Genomic DNA, 27119 nt, shown 5'->3' on the forward strand with positions numbered 1-27119 from the left:
TCTAAAAGCCTAAACAAAACCAAAAAACCCCAAACACTTAAGCACAGAAACCTCACCCCTGATTTTTCTACAAGTCTCCCAAGGAAAAATTGTAGGTGCTGCAATCCAACCAGGCTGTTGAGGCAGAGCACGAGCTTCATGCAGACGCCAGCTGGCAGTACAGCCTCACTTCCCAGCGCTTCAGAGAGGAGCTGCTGTCCCTTTTCTTGTAAATTCGGTGTGTGCCATTAGGCCAAGACTCCACAAGGAATTGAGCCTCATGCTGAGGTCCCAAGCAGCTCCCAGCTCCTTAGGGTGCCAGGACACCTTGAGGATGTCCAGCTCTTAGCAGGCCCAAAGCCACCTCTACACATCTTCAGCACAGAAGGCACAAAGCAACACTGTGAGAAGTGTGTACCAGGGTCCTTACCTTACACATCAAAAATCCCACACTGGAAAGACAGAAAAAAACATAACAAATACCCATGGTACTGTTCATAATTTATTTTTTTTTAACGCTTCTCTCAAATTTATAAAAGACTGAAGCTGAAAGTCTTTACCATGGTTGATTTTATTTTAAAAAAATATGGATAGGTGTGGAAAGGAACTTGGCACTTTCTTAAAAGGACTGAGATATTCCTGATAGAAACAAGCATTCAGAAGAGTAAAGGCTTTCATTAAATTCTGGTTTGGGTTCAATTACAAAGAAAATTGTTCAGTTTCAGCTGTGCTGTGAATTCAGTGAAATTGCATTCTGGTCTAGATTTCATCTGGGGGAAGGAGAACACACACACATTTAGATTGGTCTTCTTTTGTATTTTGTTTTGCTCAAAAAGCATAGGCATTATTTCATCTTCCTCCTCCTCTCCCCATCATTTAATTGGGAAATATGAAAGGACAGAATGTCAGTGTTACCCTAATCACACACCATCAATACTGACACAGATCATGGGCAAAGGTCTTCCTTCTGGGGTTTCATTCCTGGGGTTTCTGAATCAAAAAAGAAGCAGCCAACATTTGTGAAAAAGGCCAACATCTGTCCCAGTCTGGAAAAATTCTGGTTGATTTCAATGAACTTTGAATCAGATCCAGATTTTTTTCTCTGTACCCCCTACTGTACTTCAGATGAGAGAAAACTTAAGAGAAAACACCAACAAGACAACATTCCCTGTTAGGAAAATAATGGCCTCTTTCTAGGACCATTTCATATGGACCACAAATACATAAGCAGTCTTATTTCACATCCTCTTAATCAAAAGTTAAAGCAGAGAAGCATGTATTATGTACTTTTGTGAAGACATCACTATTGGTGCTGGAGCAGAAACAACCACAAATTATAAAACTCTTGTTCTACTATATGTCCTGACAAAGACACCACTGCTATTAAAAGCTTATAAGGGAGACCTCCTACAGCTGTAAGCAACAGTGGGTCCTTGAATAGATAATAAATTTAGAGATGCTTAACTGACTTTTCAAAGCTGCTGAGCACCAGCGCTTGTGAGAGGTCAGATCTTTAAGCTATAATTTGCATATCAATATTAAGTTCAAATGCCTATATTTTGGGGTATTTGCTATTGAAAAAGAACTTCCACTTGTTACAATAAAAGCCTTCTTATGGAAGAGGTTACTGACATCTCCCCAATGAAGGCAAACAGCACCAACATGTCTGGGTCAATGCACCCAGTGTCCCTGAAAGTAATACACCTTCAGCAGATGCTTGAAAATGAGGATCTGCTGCAATACAAATACATATCAGGGAGTCCAAGACATCTGAGCAGCTGCAGCACTACAGAGAGCCAGAGCAGCACATTTTTCTTGTTATACCTCATTTCTTTTCCCATGAAGCTAGAAAACAACAGGTCAGAGTTTATGCCAGATGGTGGAAGTGGTTTTTTTTGGATTAATTTCAGGTTACTTGAAATTCAACCATAGTGTTTAAGATCTATGAAAAAGAGAAACAAGGCACATTTAATGCTAGAGTTTAGACTCCTAACGTCACACAGAGCAAGGCATTTACAGGCAACAGTGATGAGCCTGAATTCTGTGCCCCAAAGACCTGCTGCACAAGAATTATGACAGTGAGTGTTACAGAAATCAGCTACACTTGGTGTGGGTGCTCATACATCACACACTGCAAGAAGCAAATCTGAGGACTCTGAGTCTCATAATGGTGCAATATATATAAAAATTAATTGGAGCATCTGAGTGGGTCTTCAGAGAGTACCTACCCAGGTTCAAAGTGTTCCTCTTAGGCTCTTAGACTGAGCTTAAGACATTGGAAAAGCTTAGACAGGCTTTAATCATCACAAATAGCTCACCAAACAACCATTCTTTCAACATATTGAGAGCTCTTTCAATAGATACCTCTTTATTTGAAATGGAATGTATCTTGAAAAATATGAAAAATAAATCACATCTCTCAGAAATCATTTATGAGTCATATTTACACACAAATTTTTTTTGACAACACTGGTATTTCTGCTCACAAGAGGATATGCTAGAAAACATTTCGTACATCACTGCAGCTATAATTCAGAAGCTGGCATCTGAATACCATGAACCTTAAAAAAGAGGAATTACTTCAGGATGTCAGAGAAACAGCATCCACTTGATCTTTCTTTTCCCCCCGTTCCTAAATTGTCTTGGTCACCACAACTAGGATTTTCTTGCCAAGTCCGCCCCTTGATTACTTTTTTTTTTTAATTACAAGTAATTTTGACCTTTTTATGAATACTGTCCCCACTTTTGCTATCTATACCAAGCATTTGCCAGTGTGTGTTTTACCAGCTTTTTTGTTTATTCTGTTATGAATTTACTTCAGCCATGTGCTGTCAGATTTCTTCTCAGGTTTTGTTTTTTTTGGAAGAGGAAAGACAATTCAATTTATGTATCTGCAAAGCTCCAGTAAGATGGAGCATGATGTGCTGAACCTATTTTCATAGCCATTGCTTACAGCGCAGTAGCACACAGTATTAAATCCAGATGTTCAAATGAAGTCTATGCAATAATAGAGAGGCAAGATGAAAAAAAACCCCAGAAGTACCTCTTATAACATCAAACAATTTCTTGGTCTAAAATTACTATCAGTAAAGAAAAAAACAAACCAAAACAAAACAAAAAACAAAAAACAAAGCCCTAAAAACCCCACATGCCATGGAATTCAGAGCGTGAGAAAGTTGTCAGACTGTCCCCATCAGACAATTTAGCCTTATTTATACTGACAGGGCATGAGCCACATGGTCCAACTGTCCCCAGGGGACCCCAGCCAATTTGCTCCCATTCAGTTTCCAGGAGACAGTTCGGAGAAAAGAGGGAAAAGTTTGATCCTTATACCCATCCCACCCACTCAGGCAGGAGCTATCAAGGTAGATTTTGTGATGTGACCACTTCTCACACTAGGAGGCTGGCTGACACCAAAGTTTCTAAACAGGTAACACAGCAGGCAATGACAAGCAACAAAAGTTTGTTGAACTACATCAGTCCAAAAGGTTTCCAGATCATCCTTCAGACCAGCTTAAAACAAGAAACATAAAAGTGGGGTATTGACCTTGAACCAGTGAAAAAGAACAGCAAATTTGAAATGAACATAGTTTCCTCATACCTTCATGTTAATTTTCTCACTAAAATGATCATCTTTAGCTTTCAAAATACAAGTACTTCCAGAAGAACACCAAAACTTCAGCTTTAGACTACATCCACAGACTTTTGTGGCATATAGAGGCTTGCATCCACGGAGGACAAGAATAACTGCCTCTCTCAGGGAAATACATGTGTCTCTGATCAAATAGGAATTAATTCTCATCAGTTACATTTATCCTTTAGTAGGCTAAAACGTATTTTAGTAGGTGAGATCAGCAATACATCTGTATACCTGAAAAGGTGGATTAGTTTCTCAGTAAACTGTAGTTAATCACTCTAAAGAGAGAAGCCAAATTACAAATTACAGTCCATTTTGTGAGTCTTTGACTAGCTCATTAGAGAATCCCCTTGCAGCTCTTACATCCAAGCGTTAGCAGAATGATAATGGCAGATGTACAGAGGAGTGGAAATTGAGTACTATGATTGCCAAGCCAGTGAACCTAATCCTAGAAGATGCAGGGCACATTCAATTTCAATTAATGGCCAAACAGCGACTTTGTTAGGACAGCTGTAATCCACCATCCCAAGTTCACCAAGCAGTCTTGGCGAGGGCCAGGTGAAAAGAAGCACTCAGGAGTAACTACAAAGGATGGTCAGGGCTTGGATTCTGCACCATACCATGCTTTACTTGTCTACATCTGTGACCCTGACACCTGGGGGAAGGAACAAAAGACGAGGGCTAACACAGACCTCAAGTTACTCCTTACAGGAGTGAACTTAATCTTAGAGTGCAGAGGAAGGGACCGATGTACACCGTAGGGAATTCTGAGATCTCCCTTTGAGTATCACTGCAGCTTTTTGCTTTAAACGCTTACAGAAATAAGCTTGCACTGAGAATGTAAGGCTCTTGCTGTCAAGCTACACCTCATTTACACAAAAAGCCTTGGATGTGTAGCTTTAAAAGATTTTGTTTATATTAATGTAAAGGGGCCAAAAGCCATTTTCCTCACCACACTAGCTAAAATAAATATCTCCATGGCTTTGACATTTTACCTTGGACCAGAGATAATGGGCCACATCGCTCTGTCCCACTTCAGCCTCCCCGTTTCATTTAAACCCGAGATCCTGGGCGGTAGCAGCACCCAAGGTGAAGCCAGCCACCGTCAGAGGGCCCTGTGCTAGAAAGCTCACTGCCCATGCCCGACTCCCTCCTCTGCACCGGGCAAGGAGCTCCGACCCTCTCCCGCCGGCATCGGCAGCACAACTCCCACTGACTTTTAAGAGGCAGAGAAAGACACGCCAGCTGTGCAATTAGCCCTTTGTTTTCCAACTTCATGGCTTCATCAACGTTTTTAGAGGCAAGATGGCACGCCTCTCTCAACATCTGACAGTGCTGAACACCAAAATTAATCTAGTTCATCTCAGCTAGAGAGCAACTTTCAGCTTATAAAAACTGTGACCAAAATAATCCACTTGCACATTAAAACATACAAAAAATTTTAAACTACAGACTGCTTTAATGCAAGACATTAAAAAACCGCCATGAAAATGCAACACAGGTTGAGAGTCCAAATCACTTGAAAACTGAGCGTGCAGAGGGAGCCCTGAACTTGGATGCTAGGAACCGTTCACGAACACTTCCCAGCTCTGGCCCACCAGCCTAGGAGCAAGCACACCACACACCTAGAATCCAACTCAGATTCCTGTATTACAAAATAAGTTGGTCAGATGTCTTCCACTCATACACTAAACAGATTGGTTTTAATCCCAGAATGACAAGCAACATTGCTTTTTTGAATAGCCAAGCATGAATAACTTTTTATCATCTTCCACCACGTTTAATATTTTTTAAAAAAATCAATTAAGCCCCACACTATAATTGTTTTTCTCGTTAGAGAAAAAAGGTTTCATATGCAGTACAGGTTTCAGCCAAATTTTGAAACACACATCACATTTTCCATGCTGGTGGAATATAGTGTATTTTCGGTAAAAAATGAATAACTTTTCTGTCAAATTGCACACAGTCAAAGTTCCCAGAACTTCTCCATTCTTTCAGGGAGCTAGCATGCATGATGCTTTTTTTCCTTTACTTTTTTGATACGGCCTACATTCAGAAATGTCTTGCAAATAAGCCTTAAAAAAATAAAAAGGAAAACAAAACCAAAAGAAAACAACCCTAATAAATAAAATAAAATACATTAAAATAAAGTTACAGTACATCATGTCTCCTAGAAGTCCCATCGCACCAAAGGATCCTTTCCAAGGTTCATAAATAATGGATTTGAAATGCTTCTCGGCACCGAGGGCGGCAAAGCAGCAGCAGCTGGCTGAGGTTCGGGCTCCTGAGCCGCTTCTCTCCGGTCTACCTGCACCTCCGGCGTTTGCCCAGTTTCTGAGCCCCTGGAGCAGGTCCGCCACGAACGCGCTCTGTCCCTCTCCTCGGAAGCGCTCCGTGACCGTAACCTGCAGTGAGACAGAGAGCACACAGGGCAGCCCGTCAGGCGAAGAGGCGGCGGCCGGGGCCGGCAGCCCCGCGGGTGCCGGTGCGGCGGGCGCGGCGCGGGGTCCGTACCTGCGCTAGGCGGAGTTGGAGGCGCCGCGGAGCCGCGACCCGTGGGGCGCCGCCAGGTGCTGCTGCTTCTGCCGGGTGGAGCGCACGGCCAGGATGGCCTGGCGGTTCTTGTACTGCACCATCTGCAGCGTGATCGCCGCGTTCCAGCCCTGCTCCTGCGCGCACCGAAAGTCGATCTCCTTCCCCTCGGCCATCACCACCGTGAAGTACACGTACTTGCCCTTCCGCTCCACGCAGTCCACCGTCTTCATGTTGGAGAAGTGAAGCTCCTTGATCTTGGCCGCCGGCTCGGCCGGCGGTGCCGGCTGCTGCTGCTGCTGCGGCGGCGGCGGGGGGTGCTTGGGGGGGATGAGGAGCAGCCCCTCCTCGGTGAGGATACAGCGCTTCTTCTTCCAGAGCTGCAGCAGCCCGTCGCTCCTCTTCTCCAGCATGCCCTCCTTCACCGCCTTACAGCCGCTCTCCAGCATCCTTCTGGAAGGGTTAGAGGGCCTCCGCCCGCAGGGGCTGGGCTCGGGGTGCAGGCGGCACCAGCCGAGCACTCTCCGCCGGGCGCCGGCTCCGAGGCGGAGGGCCGGGAGCGCCCCGGCCCGCAAGAAGCGGAGCGGCTGCCGCCCGTGCCGCGGCGTGGCGAGCGGCGGGCGCTGCCGGTGCGGGCGGCCGGGGTTGTCGGCGGGCTTTTCCCTCCCCTCACGCTTTTGAATGCGCCTCTCCCACCCCAGAGTGACACCCAGCGGAAACAGCGGCTCCTCCCGCCCGCCGGCCGCGGGGAAGCCCAGCGCGGTGAGAGGAGCGGAGCCGGAGGCGCGGCGGGGCCGCCCGCCGGGCGGGGCGGGGGCTGCGCTCCCCGGCGGCAGCGAGCCCGGCCCGGCTCCCCGCCCCGCGCCTAAGGCTACCGCACAGCAGGGCTGCGGAGGGAAGGGGTTCCCCGCCGTAGCTAACCAGCGCTAGACTAATAGAGAGAGATTACCAGGACGCGGCAAATGCCCGAAAGCGCTCCTTTGCCTTCCTCGGGGTGTTCCCGCACTATTTAGTTGAAATGTAGTTCCTCAGCCTGCCTCCTTGGGCAAGAGCGGTAAAGGGCCCTCTTCTGCATGTTTTCGATTCAAGCCCAGTAAGAGTGCCAGTTTCCAGCGGAACCCTGATATTTAAGCGATCATCGCTCCATTAAACAAAAGAAAGCCTGAAAGAACTTGAGCTTGTACAAGAGCTTGATTCCTACCCTGGCCTGGGGAGAAGCAGCTTCAACTGTATATATAAAATAAATCTTTACTTTCTGCAGCAGTTTGACTAACGTCTAAAGAATGACATCTGTACCACTGCCCTAAGGAAACAGCAGGACCTCAGTACATGGAAATTGCAAAAGCAGACTAGGGAAAAAAAAAAAAACAAACAAAATCAAACTGGCAAGCAACTAGGAGCGTTTTTTATCACTCTGCTTTGCTGCCACACATTTGCTTATTGTTTGGATTATCCCCCGAGGTTAGCTTTTGAATAAATTTGAGTAGAAAAGTGACCTAAGGTTAATATGAAACTATTTCATTCTTAATCCTCTGATGTATTAGATGTAAATCAAAATCCCACATAGCTGAATTTGGCTGACAAAGCCAATGTAAACTGAATGCTAGAAGTTTCATATTATGTCTGAGAGCACTGTTTTTAAACATACATTTATCATGGCCATAAAAAAAGCTCTCCTCACATCAGTCTTGGCAGCTAGGAAGCAGATCATGCTGCAGCGTGTGCTGTGTTCTAACAGATTAGAGAAAAAAAAATCAAGCATGATGACGGCTTCAATGGAGTTTATCTCTGATAACATTTTAAAAAGGATTTCCTCTTATCATCTTTTCCTCTTGAAGTTCAAAGGTAATTTTGATAAATTGCTGAAGGGTGAACAATTTAAGGCAATACAAGCAATTAAAATTTAGCTGGTTTACCCTTTTTGAGGTAACTGGAAAACACTCAGTAACAAAGGCAACTTGACTAGCCATAAATTAGAGGGAAAAGGAAATCAATATCCTAAACCATGCATTTATATAAAGAATAGTCCCTTCTCCTGTAAGATACAGGTCATTCTCACAACCATTTTATGCCATTTTAACAGAGGCACACGCTAAATTTCAAAAGATCTGAACACCATTTACCAATTGCCTCCACCAGCAGTTCACTGCCATTTGAACCTAAATTCCTTGCACAAACATCTGTATCTCCAGCTGATTGTGCAAATACAAGGTGTCTCAAAAACAGCTTGAGCAACGTTAAGAGAATTCCTTTCTTTTCACCTGTGTTTTGCACCTAGTTTTTTGCTCCTGATGAGGTCTCTGCTCATGTCACATACAATTTTGAAGCTCTCCTACTAAAGCAAAGTGGTTAAAATGCATTCACCTATATAGAGTGACTTAATAAAATACTGAGCTTATGTAAGGCTAGGCTAAACCTACAGGAGATCAATTTCTAACAATTCACCTTTTCAATTTTGGTTGCTGCTCCACTGCTGTAAGCGAACAGCCATTTGATCTGAGGTAAATGCACTAACCAGTAGTGAGGAAGCTCGTGTTAGGTTGGAGAGTGCCATATGTTACAGAATAACAGCCTTCAAAAAACTGTCCCTCCACCCCACAACACTGCACTGTAACACTTAAGGACATGAACACACAACCTGTATCTGTATAATTTAAGGTGAGCTTTTTCTCTTGTTCTCAGTACTGACAGTAAACTCTAATTAATCATATGAAAAAATGGAGACTTGTGTGGAAGGCCAAATATTTTCATCAAACATACAGGAGAAAGAGACTAAATTCATTCTACTTCACCTTTCCATGACAAAGCATTGAATGTCAGATTTTGAACCCAGCTCCAAACACTGATGGACGTACTCTAATATACAGACTCACAGCACTCTTTATTCCTGGTGAAATTCACCTAAGCATGTGGTCAGAAGCAAACACGCAAAACATCCATTTAAATTTGTACTCTATAAGCCAACAAATATTAACAGCCATTTAAAACACACTATGTTTGACCAAAAAATCCATATCAGTCAAAAGCTACAAGACTAGCGCAAGATGAAATACTGACAGTTCCACGATAAAAGAACAAAATATTGTGCAGAATTTGCCAGTAAAGAATAACAAACTTTGTTTTCCTAGATGCAAGTCAAAACTGAACTTCTGCAAATGTTTCTTACATTACTATTTTGAGAAATCACATTCAACAGTTAGGCACACTACAATATCACACTGAGATTTTACTTTACTTTTCTTGAAATACGTATTTAAAACACTGCATTTATATAAAATGCTTCACATCTGCTACCATTATTGAAGATTCAGCAAATACTAGGCAGGTTCTGCAGCCATTCCAGAAATAGCTGATGTGAAGATGCCTCCTACTGTCAAACCTGAAATACTACAGTCTGAAAATGTGACCTTGGGTGAAGACTTTTCCTGACAGCAGCTCCATCTCACAGATACCTGTATATACCCCTCAGTAAACGAAGCATAAATGCAACATTTACCGTAACAACCACACTGCCCCTAAAACCCCCGGAAGTACCAAATAAACAAACTGCATACAAGTCACCAGCTATTGGCATAGCAGCTTCTCCAGTCTGGCTTTTTCAAAGTCCTTTGCACTTCCAAGACAGCAGTTTTCCAAAAATATTCCAACTTAAGCTCACACATCATAGAGAAAAACTAGGCTGTGAAGGAGGTTTTAAGGTTCTCAGATTTGACCACTGCAGTAAAACATGCTATGAGTTCAGAACAGTTTCTCCACTACAGGGAAAATGTAAATCTGAGCAATTACTTGCCAACACTTGAGCACACAGAAGCAAAGCTCACTAGAGAAAGTTCAGGACTCAAGCCCCTCCTGCAGCTGCAGAGACAACTTGTGTTGACAATTCACAGACTTTAGTCACACACCTGTGAACACAAGAGCCCTTCTGCCATAGCCTCTCAAACCTTGTCTGCCTGTCCCTGGTATACATAGGCACAGAAAAATATGGAATAAAAAGCTTATCTGTACTTGGCATACCCTGTCTTGTCAGCTTTACTCTGATTTTCCTACAAAAGCTGAGACGCTGGCCACATGTGGAACACTACCAGGCCTGAGCAAAGGTCTGACGAGGATTTTAAGAGCAATGAGACAAATGCCACGTGGACAAACTTCTACCTCCTCTTGCTAGTGTATAGAAAACTGTATTATTTTCAGTAGATAATTTATGCTCAATTTAGGCAAGCATTAGCAATTAAAAGTCAATTATTTCAACATCCTCTTGAAATCTTGTGGGGAACCTCAAACAGGTTACTGAGCAGCAATTTAAAAATGAAAATGGAGATGTGGTTGCAACAACTTCTCTGACCTGTTAAAGTCTTGGATTAGAGAAGACCACATCTGTACAGCAAAAAGAAGAGCTGTAGAGCTGAGTCTACCTACTCCAACATCCATGTGGCTCTAAACCCAACCTAGCAGCCCATCAAGGCTGTTCATGCTTTTAGTATCAGGCTGTTCCTTCTGTACTGAGGGCTGTAGTATTTTGCTTCCTTAAGCTGCTGAGTGTCACAGCACAATCCTGTGCCCAACAGAAGGCATTTGATAAACAACTGCTGCACAGACACCTTTGGAAATAGGAAAACTTTAGCAGAAAAGTTAATCATTCATCTGCATATAAGTTTCCTATCAATTTCCAAATCAGGCTGACAACAATGGGCCCTGAAACACAGGGAAAGTTTTGAGTACCAGCTTGGAGAGGAACACATTATTTCTCTCCACTTTTCTACATTCTGCTGGTTTTTTCCACTTAAAAAGCAAAACACATCAGAATTACAGTATCAGCTATTAGTTTCATGAACACCTATTTCAATAACCCAGAAGAGAATCTAAGCTTATGAAGCTAGGAGACACTGGTAAGCAGTGTTGCTATGCCCAGTGTTCAAATAATCCAAGGTAAAACTTCTAACTGCACCTGACATCACTCTTCTCCAAAAAAACTTTGGAATGCTAAGGTTAAATGTGGGCTCCTTTATTTCAGGATGCTGTATTTTTTTTTTAACATGAACAAAGCTGTATCAGACAGCAAACTCTTCAAACTCTGATCTAATCTAGATTGCTAAAAGCAAATGAAAGAATTGCAAAGAAGCCTCCCTCTCCATCAAGCATAAGCCCTGAAAACCATTCCCTGTCATCCAAAGTCTCACTTAATTCTCCTCTTTCCTCCCACTTTTCCCCCCAAAATAATTCTCCTTTCAATACAGCAAACAGAACTGGACAGAAAACACTATTTACACAGGTTAAATTATGGTTCATTTCTGCAAATGCTGCCAAAGACAGCAGTTTTTATTTCAGTGACACATTTTCCCAGCCAGAGCCTGTTAACAAGGTAACTTACCCTCCTCAAATACTAAAGGAGGAGATTCTCTACACCTGGTTTAAATGAAAAGTGAAAAGAATGAGCCACAACACTCCAATCAATGTTGAAAGTTTAATGTTCCTGCTACATACTGCCTTTCAGAACTGCTAAACAAGAGTGTCATTAATAACAAAACTACAGTAAGCACCAGAACAGTTTTATTTTAACCAATGCCATAAGAACTGGCACCTCATTTATATTCTTCTTTTTGCTGCAGTCTGGAGAGCACAAGAACTGCTGATTTAGAACTAGCATGTCAATCTGGAGAGAAGCTTACCAAAATCTGTCAATAGGATGTATTCATGACCCTGGATCTTGCAGGCTGCAGGTGTGCATCCAACAACTCCTCTTTTCAAATATTGTATCCCATTGTATGTTATGAAGGTGTTAAATGAGAAAGGAATCAAAGAGCAAGCCAAATTTGTTAAGTAGTGAATTTTGAAACTTACAACTTTTTACAGTTAATTTTCTTTTAAAAATACAATTACCAGATGCTGTTAGCAAAAATGGGCTAGATCTAAGTAAGGACTTCAGAGACTTCCCATATCCAGACGTGTGAACTCCAAAGCCCCAACTTAATGACTTCTCAAGCTCGGAACATACTATCACAGTTTGGTCTCTACATGTCCTCAAGCTTAAATGTAATCTTGGGAGATGTTTAGAGAAGAGACCATGTGAAACCCAAACACCTGGCATGGTCAGGGATAAAGGATAAGCATAAGCATATTCTGATGCCACAAAAAACACAACCACATCTACTTTAACACAGCACTACTGAGAGTGTTTGTTAACCTTTCCTAACTGCTTTTTCTATGCTATGATCTGTGTTACCTAAAAAACACCCAAGATCACAGCTTCAATGGTCCTGCTTTACATACAGCTGTAGATAATGAGCTCCTTCTCCCAAATCCACAGATACACAGAGAGAAGACAGATGAAGCCTGGGATTCTGAAATGAAGCAGTGTGGTATTTAGGCCTTCAAGAAATTAAAAAGAAAAATCAGTAACAAAACTAAAACAGTTTAGTCAGAGGACACTAGACCTACATCTTGAGGGGGGGCTGAGGATTTAGAAGGGCACTTGGGATAAGCTTCATTCTGTATTACTTACCCTCCAGGCAAAAGACATGCTACAGAAACTCTTCCATCAGCCCTATCCTCACGTGGTCATTGCCTCCTCCTTGCCCTGCTCTTTTAAAACCTTTATGGCTAAGTGTGTAAGTGGGACAAAAAAACAGTAGCTACTGCAGAAATAAACCCATTTCCAACACTACAAGGACTCTTCCATCCCTGAAAAAGCTATCTACTCGCTTAGAAGATTAGAATATATATATATATATAGTTGTGTGAAGGACAAGACAGCATGGGGTATAGTAGCATGCTACTGACTGGGAAAACTCAGAATACAGTTCAGTTCATAGCCTCTTTCAGCTCAGTATGTTTAAATTTACATCTCACCAAGCACCTCCACTGCTAGGCTAGAGGCAAAGTAAGAACAAGATGAGAAAGATCTTCTAGCCCATGTGTTTCAACTGAGAAAATATCCAATATGGACAAAGTATGAACCAGAATGTGCAAATGCAAGCACAGTGAACAGAAGATTAAGTGAAGAAAGCAGAATTTCTTTGGGTTTGTTTCCTCCTAGATGCTTGATACAGTGAGGACAAACTAGAATACAGCCATGTGCTGCCAGCACTCCCTTCAGCTGCAGGGCATGCTTTGCTCAGGACCACCTAGCTCTGTCTACACAGACTGAAAATCCAAGGCACTTCGCTCCAGATTTCATACTAATAGGCAATGCCTTAGGGCCAGGCACAGCAATACCGAAGTCCTTTATCAGATCTAGCCCCACTTCTAAGAACTTGTCTTCTCTAAAATGGCAGTGTGGACCAATCACTGAAACATTGAGCTCAGATTCACAAGTATCACACTGCAAGTGCAAAGTATGGATCAAACTTTCCAAACTATTGTGTTTGTTTTTCAAATGCTATGTAATTTACTTTTCAGTAATTATCAGCTTTTGTTTCTAGTAAAACATGAACTGCAGCATGTAAGATATGCATTACCAGTTTACACATGCAGATACACAAGTAATAAAACAAGACTAGCTTCTGAAAATACTAGGTTTTATTCACACCCCTGTGGTAAACAATAACCTTAATATGATGACTAGGTTTCTTTCGTAGATCACTATGTCACATAAAATACAAAACCCATAGCATAAACAAGCTGACAGTTATGAATGTTTAATGTGGTCTCGTCAGGAAATTAAACAAGTTATACTAGTCTTCTCAAGTAGTCAAATTCAAAATGCATCATCATCTCTGAGTTAGTACAAGTCACTGCCATTTCTATAACAAAGTAATGAAGGCACAGCTAGTGCAAGCAGACTTAAACCCGTTCAGACTACTGGGCTGAAAAAATACTTTGGTTGGTTCTTCAGGAGAGAGTTTTCTCTAAACAAATATTGGTCTCAGTTAACAGTTCTGATCTTCTTCACAGCTGCAGTCTAATAGCTACATGACAAAGACTTCACAAGAACCAAACTATGTAGCAATGAATTAACATTCATGCTTTAGGGCATTTACTGCAATCTACATATTGGCAGAAAATTATACTGTTAAAATGCTAGGTAGATTGAACCTACATTTTAAACTGGTTCTTAAGTGTTCAATTTCTTTTTTTAACAAATTGGTTACTTAATTCTACCAAGATACAAAACATAAGGCTGTAAGTAACTAATAGTTGTGTTTAGGCTATTACAGTGCAGGTAATCCTCAAGGCCACAGACACACTGCTTCACTGCTGCTTGCATTCTGCTGGGTTTTGATCCTTCTGTTGAGAAAAAAGGAAATATAGTTTACAGAAACAGTATTTAAGAACTACCAATATTGCTAAGCATGCTTCCTCAAGCTGCAATATTCCAAAGTTCTTCCATCTTTTCCCTTGCATTAATTGTCTAGCATTTGCAACACTACTGTCTTTGGGTGCAGCAATATCCGCACTACATTTATTTTGGCTTTGTTGGCACATCAGGATACAATCCAGAATAAAAACCTGTTCAGAACTAAGTGTGGTGAAGTACTCTAAAAGACACTGTGACTGGAAAAAGGATAAGAGTGAGGTACAGTAACAAACAACCCAGCTCAGAAGCAGCATGCAGACCCTCTTCACAGTTTGAGACAAAAGAAACTTCCTATGGGCCCTAACAAGAGCATGGCCTTATGCCAGAAGACACTGTAGATCAATGCAATGAAATGCCAAATCACAGTCCCTAATACTCTGGAAGCATCTTTTCCAATACATTCCACTTGTTAAAAAATTCCATCATGGAAAACTTCTGTTCATGTAACAGACAGCCAGTAGTATGTCACAATAATATAGGAATTCAAGAAAGTTTTTGGAGGGGGCAGAGTTCAGTTGCAGGTTTTACTCCACCAGCTTCCTTGGTCTGGACAGCTATTCTAGGACCACAGCGCTTCAATAAATTCAGCTGGCTTACAGCCTGAGATCAGCTGGCACCACTATAGCACCACTACTATCTCTAGCCTTTGAGCAGCTCTCTGAAACTGAGCATAGTCTAGCCCTTTCTCAGTTCTGTTTCACTGAGAAAAGCAATCTGAAATGGTGGAAGTAAGTCCAACTTGCAGCTGTTTCATTTGGGTTTCAAAACTTTCTTGACTAGGAACCAATTTGAATACACTATAGCAGATCAAACATCACCAAGATGGCTGTACATTTTGATCACAAGTTTGTACCCTGCCTTTCTATGTACAATGCTAAGATTAATGTCATTTTCTCAACAGTACTTTGATAGCAGCCCCAACCATTCCTACTGAAAAACACTCATTTGAAATGACAAGCCCTTTTAACAGCAGGCGTTTTGGAGCACTTCACAGACTACATGACTGCAACTTTCACCTATCACGTCAGATGCTTTCACGTGGCCAGATGTACCCTTCCCTCAGCTATTAAAAAGCTATGAATTGAGTGGCTCACAATTGTTTTTCCAGCCTGATTAGTGATTTTTCCCTTCCCGTGGAATAAGGAAGCTCCCAGTTGCTCTTGGCTGTTCACATTTTAGGACTTGGCTGTAGATGCATTGCTGAACCTTGACTTCTGCTACCTCAAACAATGAAAGACTTGCCATTTACCTAACATGAAAGAGCCTATTTTGTATTCTGCTGAGAAAACCTGTGCCAGAGCCAACTTATAGCAAGTTCCCAAAAACTGAAGCTGGATGACACAGTTCTCTCCATGTCCTTACAACCATTTTGCAATTTTCATCATTAGGCAGCAAATTGGTGCAAGACAAGTTTATAGAAAACCAAGCCTGACTAACCTCAGTGCTCAAAATGAGCACTTTTACAAAATGACTCCTGGAGAAAGAACTTTTACGAAATTTCTCTACCAATTCTACTCTGTCAGAATTAGGCCCAAAACCTCAAATTAAAACATGCTCACCCATAGGAACGATTGGTTTAATACTTAAACTAAAATAAAGATTCAACATATATAAAATTTTAAATGTCTGTATGCATACACAAACTTTAAACATTCATTTTAATTCCTTACTTTTGGTTCATAATCAGGATCATTTTCTTCATCTGCTTCTTCTTCTCCCTCCTGAAAGAAAACACTTAATATTTCTCTAGCTTATCCACATTCAGCTTCCGGAACCATTTTCATGAAAATTAAGATTAAATTGTACTCAGAAATACATTCATTACCACTTTATGTTATACATATTGTATTAGTTTATCCTCCATAATGCCGATCTTTTGACATCAGTGGCAGCTTAATTTTTAAGATTACCTTAAAGGTTGTCTTAGCTTGGTTTGGGGTTTTTTTTTGTTGTTTTTGTTGTCTTGCTGGTTGTTTGTTTTGTTCTTTGGATTTTTTAAATTATTCATCTGAGATCCACCAAACAGTATGTTCTATCTTATTTCAGAAGTAATTCTTGGTGTCCACAGCACTCAAAAACTAAAGGAACTCTTATTCTAGATAAAAAACTACAACAGGTAAACTATTTGAATCAGGGGCATCTGTCATCTTACCTCATCATCTGCTTCTTCACCTTCTTCATCATACTAGAAAAGAAAATAAATAATCATAAATGCAGCCATCTACAGCTCAAGTAGATGTCAGAGACCACTCCATATTGTGATCTTAAGAGAATCATACAACGGTTTGGGTTGGACAGGGCCTTGAGGGTCATCTAGCTCTAACCACCCTGCCATGGGCAGGGAAACCTTCCACTAGACCAGGTTGCTCAGAGTCTCATCCAATCTGGCCTTGACTATCTGCAGGGATGAGACATCCACAGCTTTTCTGGGCAACCTATTCCAGTGTCTCATAACCCTCACAGTAAAGAATTTCTTCCTAATATCTAATCTAAACCTAGTCTCTTTTAATTTGAACCAAGAAGTTCCTGTGTCTGTCAGACATTTTAAAAACACTTTTTGTATCAGCATGAGCAATGTTCAACTTCCCCTCCTGAGCTCTGGCAGAGCAGACTGTCCCCATTCCGTGCAGCCCAGGAGGAGCTGATTACACTGCGGTACCACTTGGGGACAGCAGGGGACAGCGGAGCCCAAAGCAACCCATTCTGACAGTACCTCCCTCCTTCAGAGCCCCAGCCAAGCCTTTGCAACAAGGTCCAACAGTTTAGATTCTAAAAATTTACAGTTCCACAAAGTATTGGGTACACTTCTCTAGGAATGCCTTATATACAAAATGCTACTCTGACATCTTCTAGATTATCAGCTTCTACCACTGCTTTTGCCACAAAATTCTGAAGTCACTACTTCAAAGAAGAATTCTTTGTATGCTGCTTTTCCTGAATGATCTAGGAAGCTCTGCTGCAACTAACATCCCATTCTAAAGATACCAATGAAAGAAATTACCCAAAGTCCTTAAACAGCATTATTTCAAGGTTTTTAGTCCTCTGAAGGAACATTATACTTACGTCATCATCATCATCTTCAATAGCTTCTCCAGTGAAGTACAGTACTGACCGGGGGACTATACGTTCACGCAAGAAATGACCTATTTCAAAGTCTGCAGCAAGGATTGCCTCGGAATCATCATCCTGCATAAAACAATATTATTTCCTAAACTCTAAGATGGTAACTACTTTTGACACATACACACAAGTTACATGGTTCTGATGTGGTCAGATTTACACAAATCCCATTACTGATTTTTTTTTGTTCCACTGAGCTGCTTTACAGAACTGAACCTGAGGGGCCAAGTTTGACACTTGGAACAGCCCACCTACATTACACAGGGAGGAGTTGCTGCTTCAGTAAGCCAAATTATATACAATTATAGAGTTTCTTTTGTTCCAAGTATAAAGATTATTTAATATCTCCCATAGACTTTCAGTTCATACGCACAATACTCTTAAATAATTGAACAATAGCCAGGTGAGTCTATCACAATAGATTTTACAATCTACTTCTGATTCCTACAGTGCATCTCCTTGATTCCCATTAGACAAAGCCACTATTGAAGCACTTGAACACCTAAATGCTCTCTGATCCAGTCCCAGACTTTCACTCCTCTTCTTTTCATATGAAGTATTCCGCTGTCTCCCATCTGAGCATTAACTTTTTTTTGGGTTTTGTTTTTCCAAACATTATGAACATACAGCTTTTGGTGTCCATGCCAACTAGACCTCTAACAGCATGCTTCTGGAAGCTTTAATTTTGTGTTTCTCACTCAAACTGCATAATATATTTCCTACTGGTAAGTATTTTTGGTAGTTTTTCTCCTTACAAAAACATGGGTTATTGCCATAGCGAGCACACAAAAAAGCAGGCTCTTGCAGTTTTCTGTTCCTGTTTTATTACTATCAGGAGTTAACAGCTTCAGAAATTTTTAACAGAATAAAACACAAACTGGATACATTCAGCCATTAGATAAAAACATCCAAAGAACACCTGAAGGGAGAAACTTACACCTCCCATTAGATCGAAGACTAATAATGTAGATCACTATATTTCTACAACTGATAACAATCCACAAGGTGGCTTTCAGGAAGCATAAACTATTAAAGCTGACTAAACTAAACTCTATCATCCAACTCAAATACTCCTCCTGAAAAAGAAAACTCAAATACATACTAGTCTTCATAAGTATTTGCAGTTAAAGACAGAAGCAGTTAAAGCTGAGGCTGTTTAACAAATCCTAGAATTCCATAAACACTTCATCATCATTTTTTAAATAAGCCAACTTACCAGGTCTCCACTTTCAGGAACTGTAGGAAAAAAAACAGAAGAAACAAGTGAGTGAGATACATTCTACACCTAAAGTTAATACATGTAAACTAGTGTTCAGCTTACCTTCAGGAGGACTGAAGAAGTTGAAGAAAGAGTCATTGGAAACAGTTTTTGTCACTGTCCTGACTGTTCCGCGGCCCTTATGTTTTTGCTTCTTCTTAATTGTTTTCAAAGTAACATTCTTTCCTTTTTTCCAGTCTATTTGGCAACTAAAGAGTAAATTAAAAAAAAAAAATGACAGGGAAAAAACCCACAACCACTGGCAGTTTAATACCATTCGCCTTGTTACAAGTATCTACTGAGACTGTGCAAGAGACACAGGGAAGAAAAAATATAAAGCTAGTATTTATTCAGTCCTATCTTTTCATTAGTTTATCGGTTGAGAGCAGGAGTAACAGGTTATTTTTAGGATTATTTCCATCCAGAAGGTTTTCCTTCTCCACTCAATCTCTGAAATGCTAATTTTCAATAGCTATCAGATAGCGCCTAGTTTTCTATCAACAAACAGTACTGCACCATTTTTAGAGCCGCCCTGTCATTATAAAGCAACATATTAGTAATATTAGTGATATGCCAAAGTTCACCACACCTATCATTATAACCAGTAAGTCCTTAATGCATCAAGCAAGCATGTAGCTTTTGGCTGATTCTGAGTTGTTTGCGAGTGTTTTGCCTTCTTGTGTTATACGCATTTCTTTGGGTTTTGTTGTTTTGGGGTTTTTTAACTCTATCCTGCTTACAGAGCAAAATCATGCCTACAGGCTTCCCTAACAGTCAAAGCATTCTGGCGACAAGTAAATGAAAACCACACATCAATGAAACTAACTGCATTTGCAGAAGTTTCTGATTAGATTCTTATACAGACTCAAAGAAATTGAGTGAGTTGCTTTGGGACAAGAAGGGGCTATCCTAGCTACAAGAGAAAACAAGGACTAGGAGTTAATTTTTATAGAAGCAGTGGCATCTCACACCAAACTCTGTCAAGGTTCATGATTTTTTAATCAGTCCAAATTGGAGAAGACAAAACAATTTAATCAAAGCTACCGAAGCATTTAAAATTAAATTTTACAGGACTTTGCAAAATATGTGACATAAAGAGAAAAAAGGGAAATAAATGGGCAAATAAGTCAGTATGAGAACTGGAGATAAATTTAAGAGTAAAGACAACACTGACTATGCAGTGATAGGCTGTAACTTAGTTGTTATCACTCAGAAGAGTAGTCAGAACACTGGAGACTTGAACACATAAGTTATTGAACAGGCCCAAATGTACTCATAAGAATAATAATGCACAACATAGTTTTCTCTCATCCCTCTCTTCACAAAAAAGGGAAATGTAGAGGAAAAACTTACTTAACTAATTTAAAACAGAAGATTTCACTAAGAAAGGAGTGTGAAAGCCTTTTAAAAAGAGTAATCTGGAATTATGAGGACTGTTCTCCATTTCTCAAATAGACAGAAATTCAAAGGCAAACATTCAACGCTTGTAAAACAAAATGGACAACTGCAATACAAAAAATAAATCTGAAATAAACTCCCCAAAATGCTGTGTGTCAGAAATACAAATACTGACTATATTTTTCATTTATATGCTTATATAATATATATGCTTATAAATTATGCAATACAAATAATGTATTTTTCTATATTGTATTGATGTTATTGATAGCAACAAAAAAACTCATCTCAAACCTAGCAGTTCCAAAGTTACTAGGGGAAGTATCTTTTCCAGCACCTCACCAAGATGCTATAAAACTCTACAGCTGGATAATGCCAAGGAAAAACCTGCCACATTACTTAAAGGTATCTATTAGCACTTACCCTGTACAACCCATGATTTCTGGTCCATCAAAGGAAAAGGGATCAGAATCATCTGGCTCTGATCTCATTCTATACGTCTTTGTCAACACTTCATTTGTGAAGTAGTCGTTTGGTTCAAAATGAAATTCTAATGTAAAACTCTGAAAAAGAATTGCAGAACAGAAACTTTAGTTATTTACAAACACCTTTAACTTCTTAACACCTAAATCCAAGCAGTACCCACGCAACAGAATACACCTTTCTCCAATACATCCATAACTTATTCAAGAAATTGCCACCCAAGTTGTACAATAAATCTTCAAATCTTTTCATTTACTTGATCTTGCACTTTCTAATTATACTGCTTGCAGTAATGACAGACCATCCAGCACACAGATTTCCTGCTACTAATGTATAGGGAGAATTTTTCAATTTAAAAATATGATAATTTAGAAAATTGTCTAATTTCTGCCAGGGAAATATATGAAATTACAGCAGTTACACAAAAAGTACCCAAAGGCATAAAAATCCAGTGGTGAAACCTAAGTTATCAGCTATTAAGGCAAATCTCATCAGAAGCTGAAGGTTAAATTCAGTATACACTCATTCACAGGGTGATGCAACATTAGCACTAGACCTTGCATTGCTTTCTCAGAAGCAGCAGCTGTATATTTTCTCATGATTTCCACAAGACAATTGGCTATCACAGACCATGTTGCTAAAATACAAATAATTCTTAAGATAACATAAAAGTAATCTTGTTTAATAAGTCAAACTAACCATAGGTTGTCCAACTTCTGAAAATTTCACTTTTATATCTTTTAAGTATTTCAGGATAGGTTCATCATGTTCCTGTAGAGAAAATACAGTGTATTTAATTTTCATAACATTCAGTTACACACAGATTTAAGGCCTCACAGAGATAAAACCCCGTGTTTAGAACAAGTTTAACTTAGGAAAAAAGCCTTGTTACAACACTGAAATACTTCCACGAACATGACCAGCAGATGGCAACAATGGCTGTTACAGAGTCCCCAGTACAGTACACAACCAAAACCCACGCAAACACTACGTACAATTTTTAGTCATGTCTAATACACTTTTCACATGCACTTCTATAAGCACTGAAAATTTATTAGCATCATAGAATAGGTTCAAGAAATAAAACCACAGGGAGGTATTTCAGTGCTCTGTATTCTCACTTGAAAAGTTACCAGAGATGACATCCAAGATGGTCCCATTATTGCTCTCCAACAGACATATAAAGTATCAAAGTGTTTCCACTGCTTCCTCAAAGACACTTGGATTAATTACCAATGCAACTTTAAACAAAGCTAGACCACTACCTACCTGAACCATATCACTGAGCAAGTCCACATTCTTGAATACTGTCAGCCAAAACTCAGGGATTCCTTTAGGGTCTTCTTTTTCTTCATCTTTTTTTTCTTCTTCAAGCTTAGCTTTCTCTTTCATTTCATCCTTGAGAAAATAAAAATATTTGGTTTCCTTAATTTTAAGAGGTTCATCATAAGGTTCATCAGTTCTTTGTTGATACCAGTGTCATGTGGATGTTTAAGCAACCATTAAGAATTAGCATCATTATTAATAGCAAGCAATCATTACAAGCCTGTTTTTTTAAAACTTCAGCTTAATGAATCTTGTTTCATGCTAAAGCTTGAGATATTGATGAGAACTGATTAAGATACTCACTGAAATTTCTTCGTCAGCATCTGCTTTCCATTCACATTCTTCTTCTGTAGGCTCATAAATGGCATTGATGATTTCACTTCGCTGGAAGATTAAACCAAGAATATTTTCTAATTTCCTAGTCATTGCAATCAGCAATACCCTAACCAATAAATTCCTAATCCTAAATTACACAATTAGTAATACATTAACTATCTACCTTTTCTTCTGGCTCTGGAAGATTGATTCAGCAGTTAGGAGGTTTTCAACACACTAAAATAAACACCAGAGACCCAGAAAAGTTACAGTATCATCTCACATTTGCTCAATTAAAATGAGGTTTGATAACCTGAAGTCATTTTGGTAACTATGGAACAGACTTAACTTTTCACTCTCTTAATGTTAGTTGATATTCACTTGGATGGCAAAATTGTATCAATTGAATTGATGGGGCACATATGAGACCAAAGTAATTTGGAACATGAGTAAGTGTTCTGGTTTTTATATTCCCTTGCTGTATTTTAGATGAAGCTTTGAAGTAGAAATCAGAGTAGCACTAAAATACCTTGTCAAATAAGGGCTGATAGAGAGCAGCATACTTTCTTTCCAGCTCATGAACTTCCTCATAGAATTTTGCTTCTATCTGTGCGCACTGAACTTGAAGGTTCTTGAGAGCATTCACACGTCTTTTAACAACTTTGGGCAAGCTGAAAAATTCAGTGACAGAACTGTTACTAACACTGCATTTTAAGCACATATTGATCTCTCCTTAACCAGACCCCTTGCAAGTTAACCAACTTGTACCACAACACATTTTACACTGTTTTAAGCTTTAGAAAGTTTAAATCAAAGCTGCAACCACTTTCACCAATGACACTGAAATCCTTAGCACAAGCTCTTAAAACGAGGTTCAACCACAGTTAGAACCAGAGTATTCCAAACACCTGGGTAAATCATGAGAGAAATTTATGCAATAAATCTTCCTTCTAAAAACAAGTTCTACATTATTAATGAGTAACACAGTAAAATCATAGTATTGAGTACAACTAAGAAAGGTCTCACCATTAATTTGCTTGGTTTTATGAAAAAGGTCAAGACAGTTGAGTTATTCTTTGTTTAGAAATTTAATCTTCAAAGTTTGCTGCTTTGTTTCACTGAGTGCAGCAGCTAACAGCACTGTATTTAAACACACTGTCTGACCCAAAGTGAGCCAGAACTGGTTTGCTAAACGAGCTACTGTACTACAGATGTGCAAAAGGAAAGCAATTACTGCATGCCTCATAAATGCAGATCAACTACGGAAAATTTTGGCAAGAATTTATAGCAAGTTTTGATACTGAAAAACCATATGCTAATAATAGTACTGCTAATAACATTCCTGTATCAGCTAATGCTTACAGTCTAAGCATACAATTACTATGCTAGAGACACCAGGCCTCCAAGTATCTCTCCATAGTTTAAATAACTGATGCTTTATGACCAAGGCAAAGCTACAAAAGAGATCCCAAGGAGCAGGAAAGTATCCTAAGAAGTGTGCCATACTGTAACTGCAGAGGAAAACATCAGCCACTGCAAATATTAGCATTCTTCATGAAACTTCAAATAAAAACTCTTCAATTCTGAGATGCACTACAGACAGACTATATTAGTTTTTCTCTATCGGAGCAGCACAGTGGTTCATGACCACTATAGCCATAGACAACACTCTTCAGAAAACAAAAGAACAATTTTAATACTCTGCTTATACTAAACAAATTCTGTACCTTTCTACATATCCTGCAGATGTTCCTACCAGACCATCAAGTCTTTCCTGAAGGGCTGCAAGAATCTGAGGATTTTGCATCATCTGCACAGTCAACTGCCGAGCTGAATTAAAAAAGAAGATTAAGTAATCACAAAGTGCATCTCTTGGATCAATCTTGGAAGAAAGAATTGTGCATAAAAATAAACAAAATCAGACAAGCAAGAATTACAGATGCAGAAGAACTGTTTAAAACTGTGTGAAGTCTGCCTAATAGTAAAATGTTTTTTTGATTTATAAAATCTGATTTCTGTCCAGGATTTCTTGAGTATAATTTCCCCTCTGATTCTCACTTAAAATAGCTGGGAAATCACTGAAAATACACATTATTCATCTCTAGGTTCGTGTGGCACTAAGCACCTGAATACTTACCATTTAATTACTGTATGCCATTTAATTACTTCAGCTAATGAGTGTGTTCCCCTAAATTTTGCAATCCAGTTTTGAAAACACTTATTTCTATAGATTAGCAAAGCATAACATCTTGAGCAAAATATTCTATTTTAATGTTATTCTTCTGCTCAAGCAAACTTGAAATATGGCACTATCAGCAGTCCAAGTATTTTTATTGCAGAGATTATTAGTTATTTCTCTTTTGGCTAATTGCTCTTTAGATTCCATCTGTGCCCCCACACTTCAAATACAAAGCATGAGTAAGACTGTTCATGACTGACGAAACAAGTATTTTGATATGTGCTTATGTTTTTTTGTTGAGGGGGGAATAAAAAAGGATTTATTAACTTCAAGAGCGGTAACACTAAGCATGAATTGTTCTGTTCACTGCCAACTCAGCAGCAAATTATTAGCAACTAATCAAAAGTTAAGAGATGCACATACACACATATACACACATTCATTTCTTATATGCAAAGCTTCACATGTGTGAAGTTTTTAACTGTTTTCAGTTTTTAAATAATCCTGTTACATAGCCACAATAATCCTGTCTTCTCCAATTATACAGGTGGCCGGCACTGCCTGAACTTGGTATTAACCATGACTACAATGAGTAACTGCAAACAACTAATTAAAATCACTCAATTTGAAAAAAAAAGTCCTCGCTTCAGAACTTAAACACAATTGTCCATCTGAAATTGTCTTACCACTTCCCATTTTTTTGCAGTAAAAACTTTTAACACACTAACTAGAAAGCACATATGCTTAGAAGTTTAGAAACTCTTGGTTTCAACATTACCTTTGCTGTTGGCATCTTCACCAGTTTCTTCTTCTTCTACTTCTTCAACATCTTCCATATCCTGCTGATCAAGTTCAGACTGTTCTTTGCTATTAGAAATATTCAATAACAGCATCAAGAAGTTAATTTTATAACATACTATAAGGAGCTTAAAGAGTTCAAACTAGAGATTATGTGGGTAGAAACAAACTGTTGCATTTTTTGACCTATGCCAAGCAAGTCTTAACAGGCAAACAAAGCTGAATTTGTCTTCACAGAAGTTTCACATTTGACAATCCCAGAATATTTTAAAGAATTAGCAACTTTCCAGAATTACTGAGTTTCTTTCTATAAGAAACTCCATCTCCTGCTCTTATCAATCAGTCAAAGCCTCCTTCTGCTCCACATATCTTCCTTAAGATGTTCAGGCCTTGAGAACTGTGGGTAGGATCACCTACACCATACTTCAAATGCCACAGAATAAGAGCATTCGAAGTATAGAAAAAGCCCTACGTAGAGGGAAACAATAGGAATGGGCAATATTATCTGTTTTTCCCCTCCAGAATTCCAACTAACATAGGAAGTTGCCTCATGCCTTCTTCCACTTTTTTATTTACTTACAATTAAGATCACAAACACATTTATCATGAGCAACATAAGCTTTCCTCCCACATGCTATAAACCTCAGGTCCTGCCACAGTGCTCAAGTGTCAAGACCCTGCCTATCCAGTATCTGGAGAGCCCAGCCACATCAAGTACAGCACAGGACACAGAGCCTCAGTAAAATCATAGACAGATTTTACTTACTTGTCTACGTCTGCCATTCTGCTAGATTTCAAACACTAGGGAAAAAAAGAAAAAAAACACATAAGAACAGCAGCACTAGATTACAGTTATAAACTCTATGGCCACGTGCCATAATACTAAAACAAATCACATCAGTTTTATGAAACATGATAAATATATATTACAGTCTGAAGCACATCTCCCTTGCACATTTTGAACTACCAGTCTTTAAAACATACAAAAATTTTGAAAAACTTTGTTCTGGTTTAGAACCTATAGATCTACTCACATAAACTGAAGTACCAAGTACCAGCAAAACACCATGCTGAGTTTTGGATCTTAGGACTGTACTAATATCACTGACTGAAAATTAGTCTTAAGTATAAAACTGGACTATAACCTGAGAAAAACTGAAGCAAAAAGGGTGCTGGCAACTGTTTATCTGTGATTGCAGACAGAACATACTTATAGCTAAAACAATTTCAGAATGAAGATGCCTTTTTGTAGCTTTACTTTTAATACCAACTTTACAAAATCAATCCAAGTCATTCCTCAGAATAGCCAGAATATTGCAACATTTTATAAAAATAATGATGCCAGGCACCAGGCCATTTAATGTGACTAATTCCCATATTCAGAATGATCACAATTTTCCTAAATATCTTAGTGAAATCATAAACATATTCCCTACACAGTAACTAGATGCACTTAATATTGAGACTATTGCAAATCTTGCATACCATGAAGAACCTATGTTCTCGAATATATTATAAAATGAGTAACATTTTCTACCAGTAAAACAGTACTTGGGAGTCTATTCTCCAAAAAGATGTTTTAGGTAACTTGAAGTCTAACACAATACTATGCACAAGAAAACACCGTCCTGTTATTACCAACTGCCAGTAATTCAGAAGGCTCCAACTACCAGGAATAATTTGATGGCCCATAAAGCAAGGAAACCAATGCTTTAGAGTCTCCATTTTACCTGCTTTCCTGTAAGCTAAACAAATTCAAGTTGCCCTCAGGAATTTCAACTGCTTACAACGCACTCAAATG

General features: G+C 39.4%; 2 protein-coding genes across 2 annotated transcripts in view; both read right to left on the reverse strand.

The window, feature by feature from the left end:
- Nucleotides 1–2403: 2403 nt before the first annotated feature.
- PHLDA1 (pleckstrin homology like domain family A member 1) lies at nucleotides 2404–6787 on the reverse strand. The gene is made up of 2 exons (XM_084206194.1): nucleotides 6131–6787; nucleotides 2404–6021 (listed from the first exon to the last, which is right to left on the reverse strand). Exon 1 carries the CDS (start codon nucleotides 6595–6597, stop codon nucleotides 6136–6138), a length of 462 nt encoding a protein of 153 aa, XP_084062320.1. The 5' UTR covers nucleotides 6598–6787; the 3' UTR covers nucleotides 2404–6021; nucleotides 6131–6135.
- Nucleotides 6788–11437: 4650 nt separating this feature from the next.
- The window catches only part of NAP1L1 (nucleosome assembly protein 1 like 1), a 28488-nt gene continuing 12806 nt past the window's right edge, over nucleotides 11438–27119 (reverse strand). Inside the window, exons 2-15 of the mRNA XM_084206193.1 lie at nucleotides 26085–26119; nucleotides 25299–25387; nucleotides 24069–24171; nucleotides 22871–23012; nucleotides 22330–22410; nucleotides 21970–22098; nucleotides 21400–21471; nucleotides 20641–20780; nucleotides 18883–19028; nucleotides 18778–18797; nucleotides 17505–17627; nucleotides 16594–16626; nucleotides 16112–16162; nucleotides 11438–14371 (exon numbers count right to left, since the gene is read on the reverse strand). Coding sequence (XP_084062319.1) covers nucleotides 14336–14371; nucleotides 16112–16162; nucleotides 16594–16626; nucleotides 17505–17627; nucleotides 18778–18797; nucleotides 18883–19028; nucleotides 20641–20780; nucleotides 21400–21471; nucleotides 21970–22098; nucleotides 22330–22410; nucleotides 22871–23012; nucleotides 24069–24171; nucleotides 25299–25387; nucleotides 26085–26101 — 1182 coding nt within the window. The 5' untranslated portion in view covers nucleotides 26102–26119 and the 3' untranslated portion in view covers nucleotides 11438–14335. The remainder of the gene's footprint in view (nucleotides 14372–16111; nucleotides 16163–16593; nucleotides 16627–17504; nucleotides 17628–18777; nucleotides 18798–18882; nucleotides 19029–20640; nucleotides 20781–21399; nucleotides 21472–21969; nucleotides 22099–22329; nucleotides 22411–22870; nucleotides 23013–24068; nucleotides 24172–25298; nucleotides 25388–26084; nucleotides 26120–27119) is intronic.

This window comes from Fringilla coelebs, assembly GCF_963513975.1.
Source record: "Fringilla coelebs genome assembly, chromosome: 5".
Taxonomy (NCBI): domain Eukaryota; kingdom Metazoa; phylum Chordata; class Aves; order Passeriformes; family Fringillidae; genus Fringilla; species Fringilla coelebs.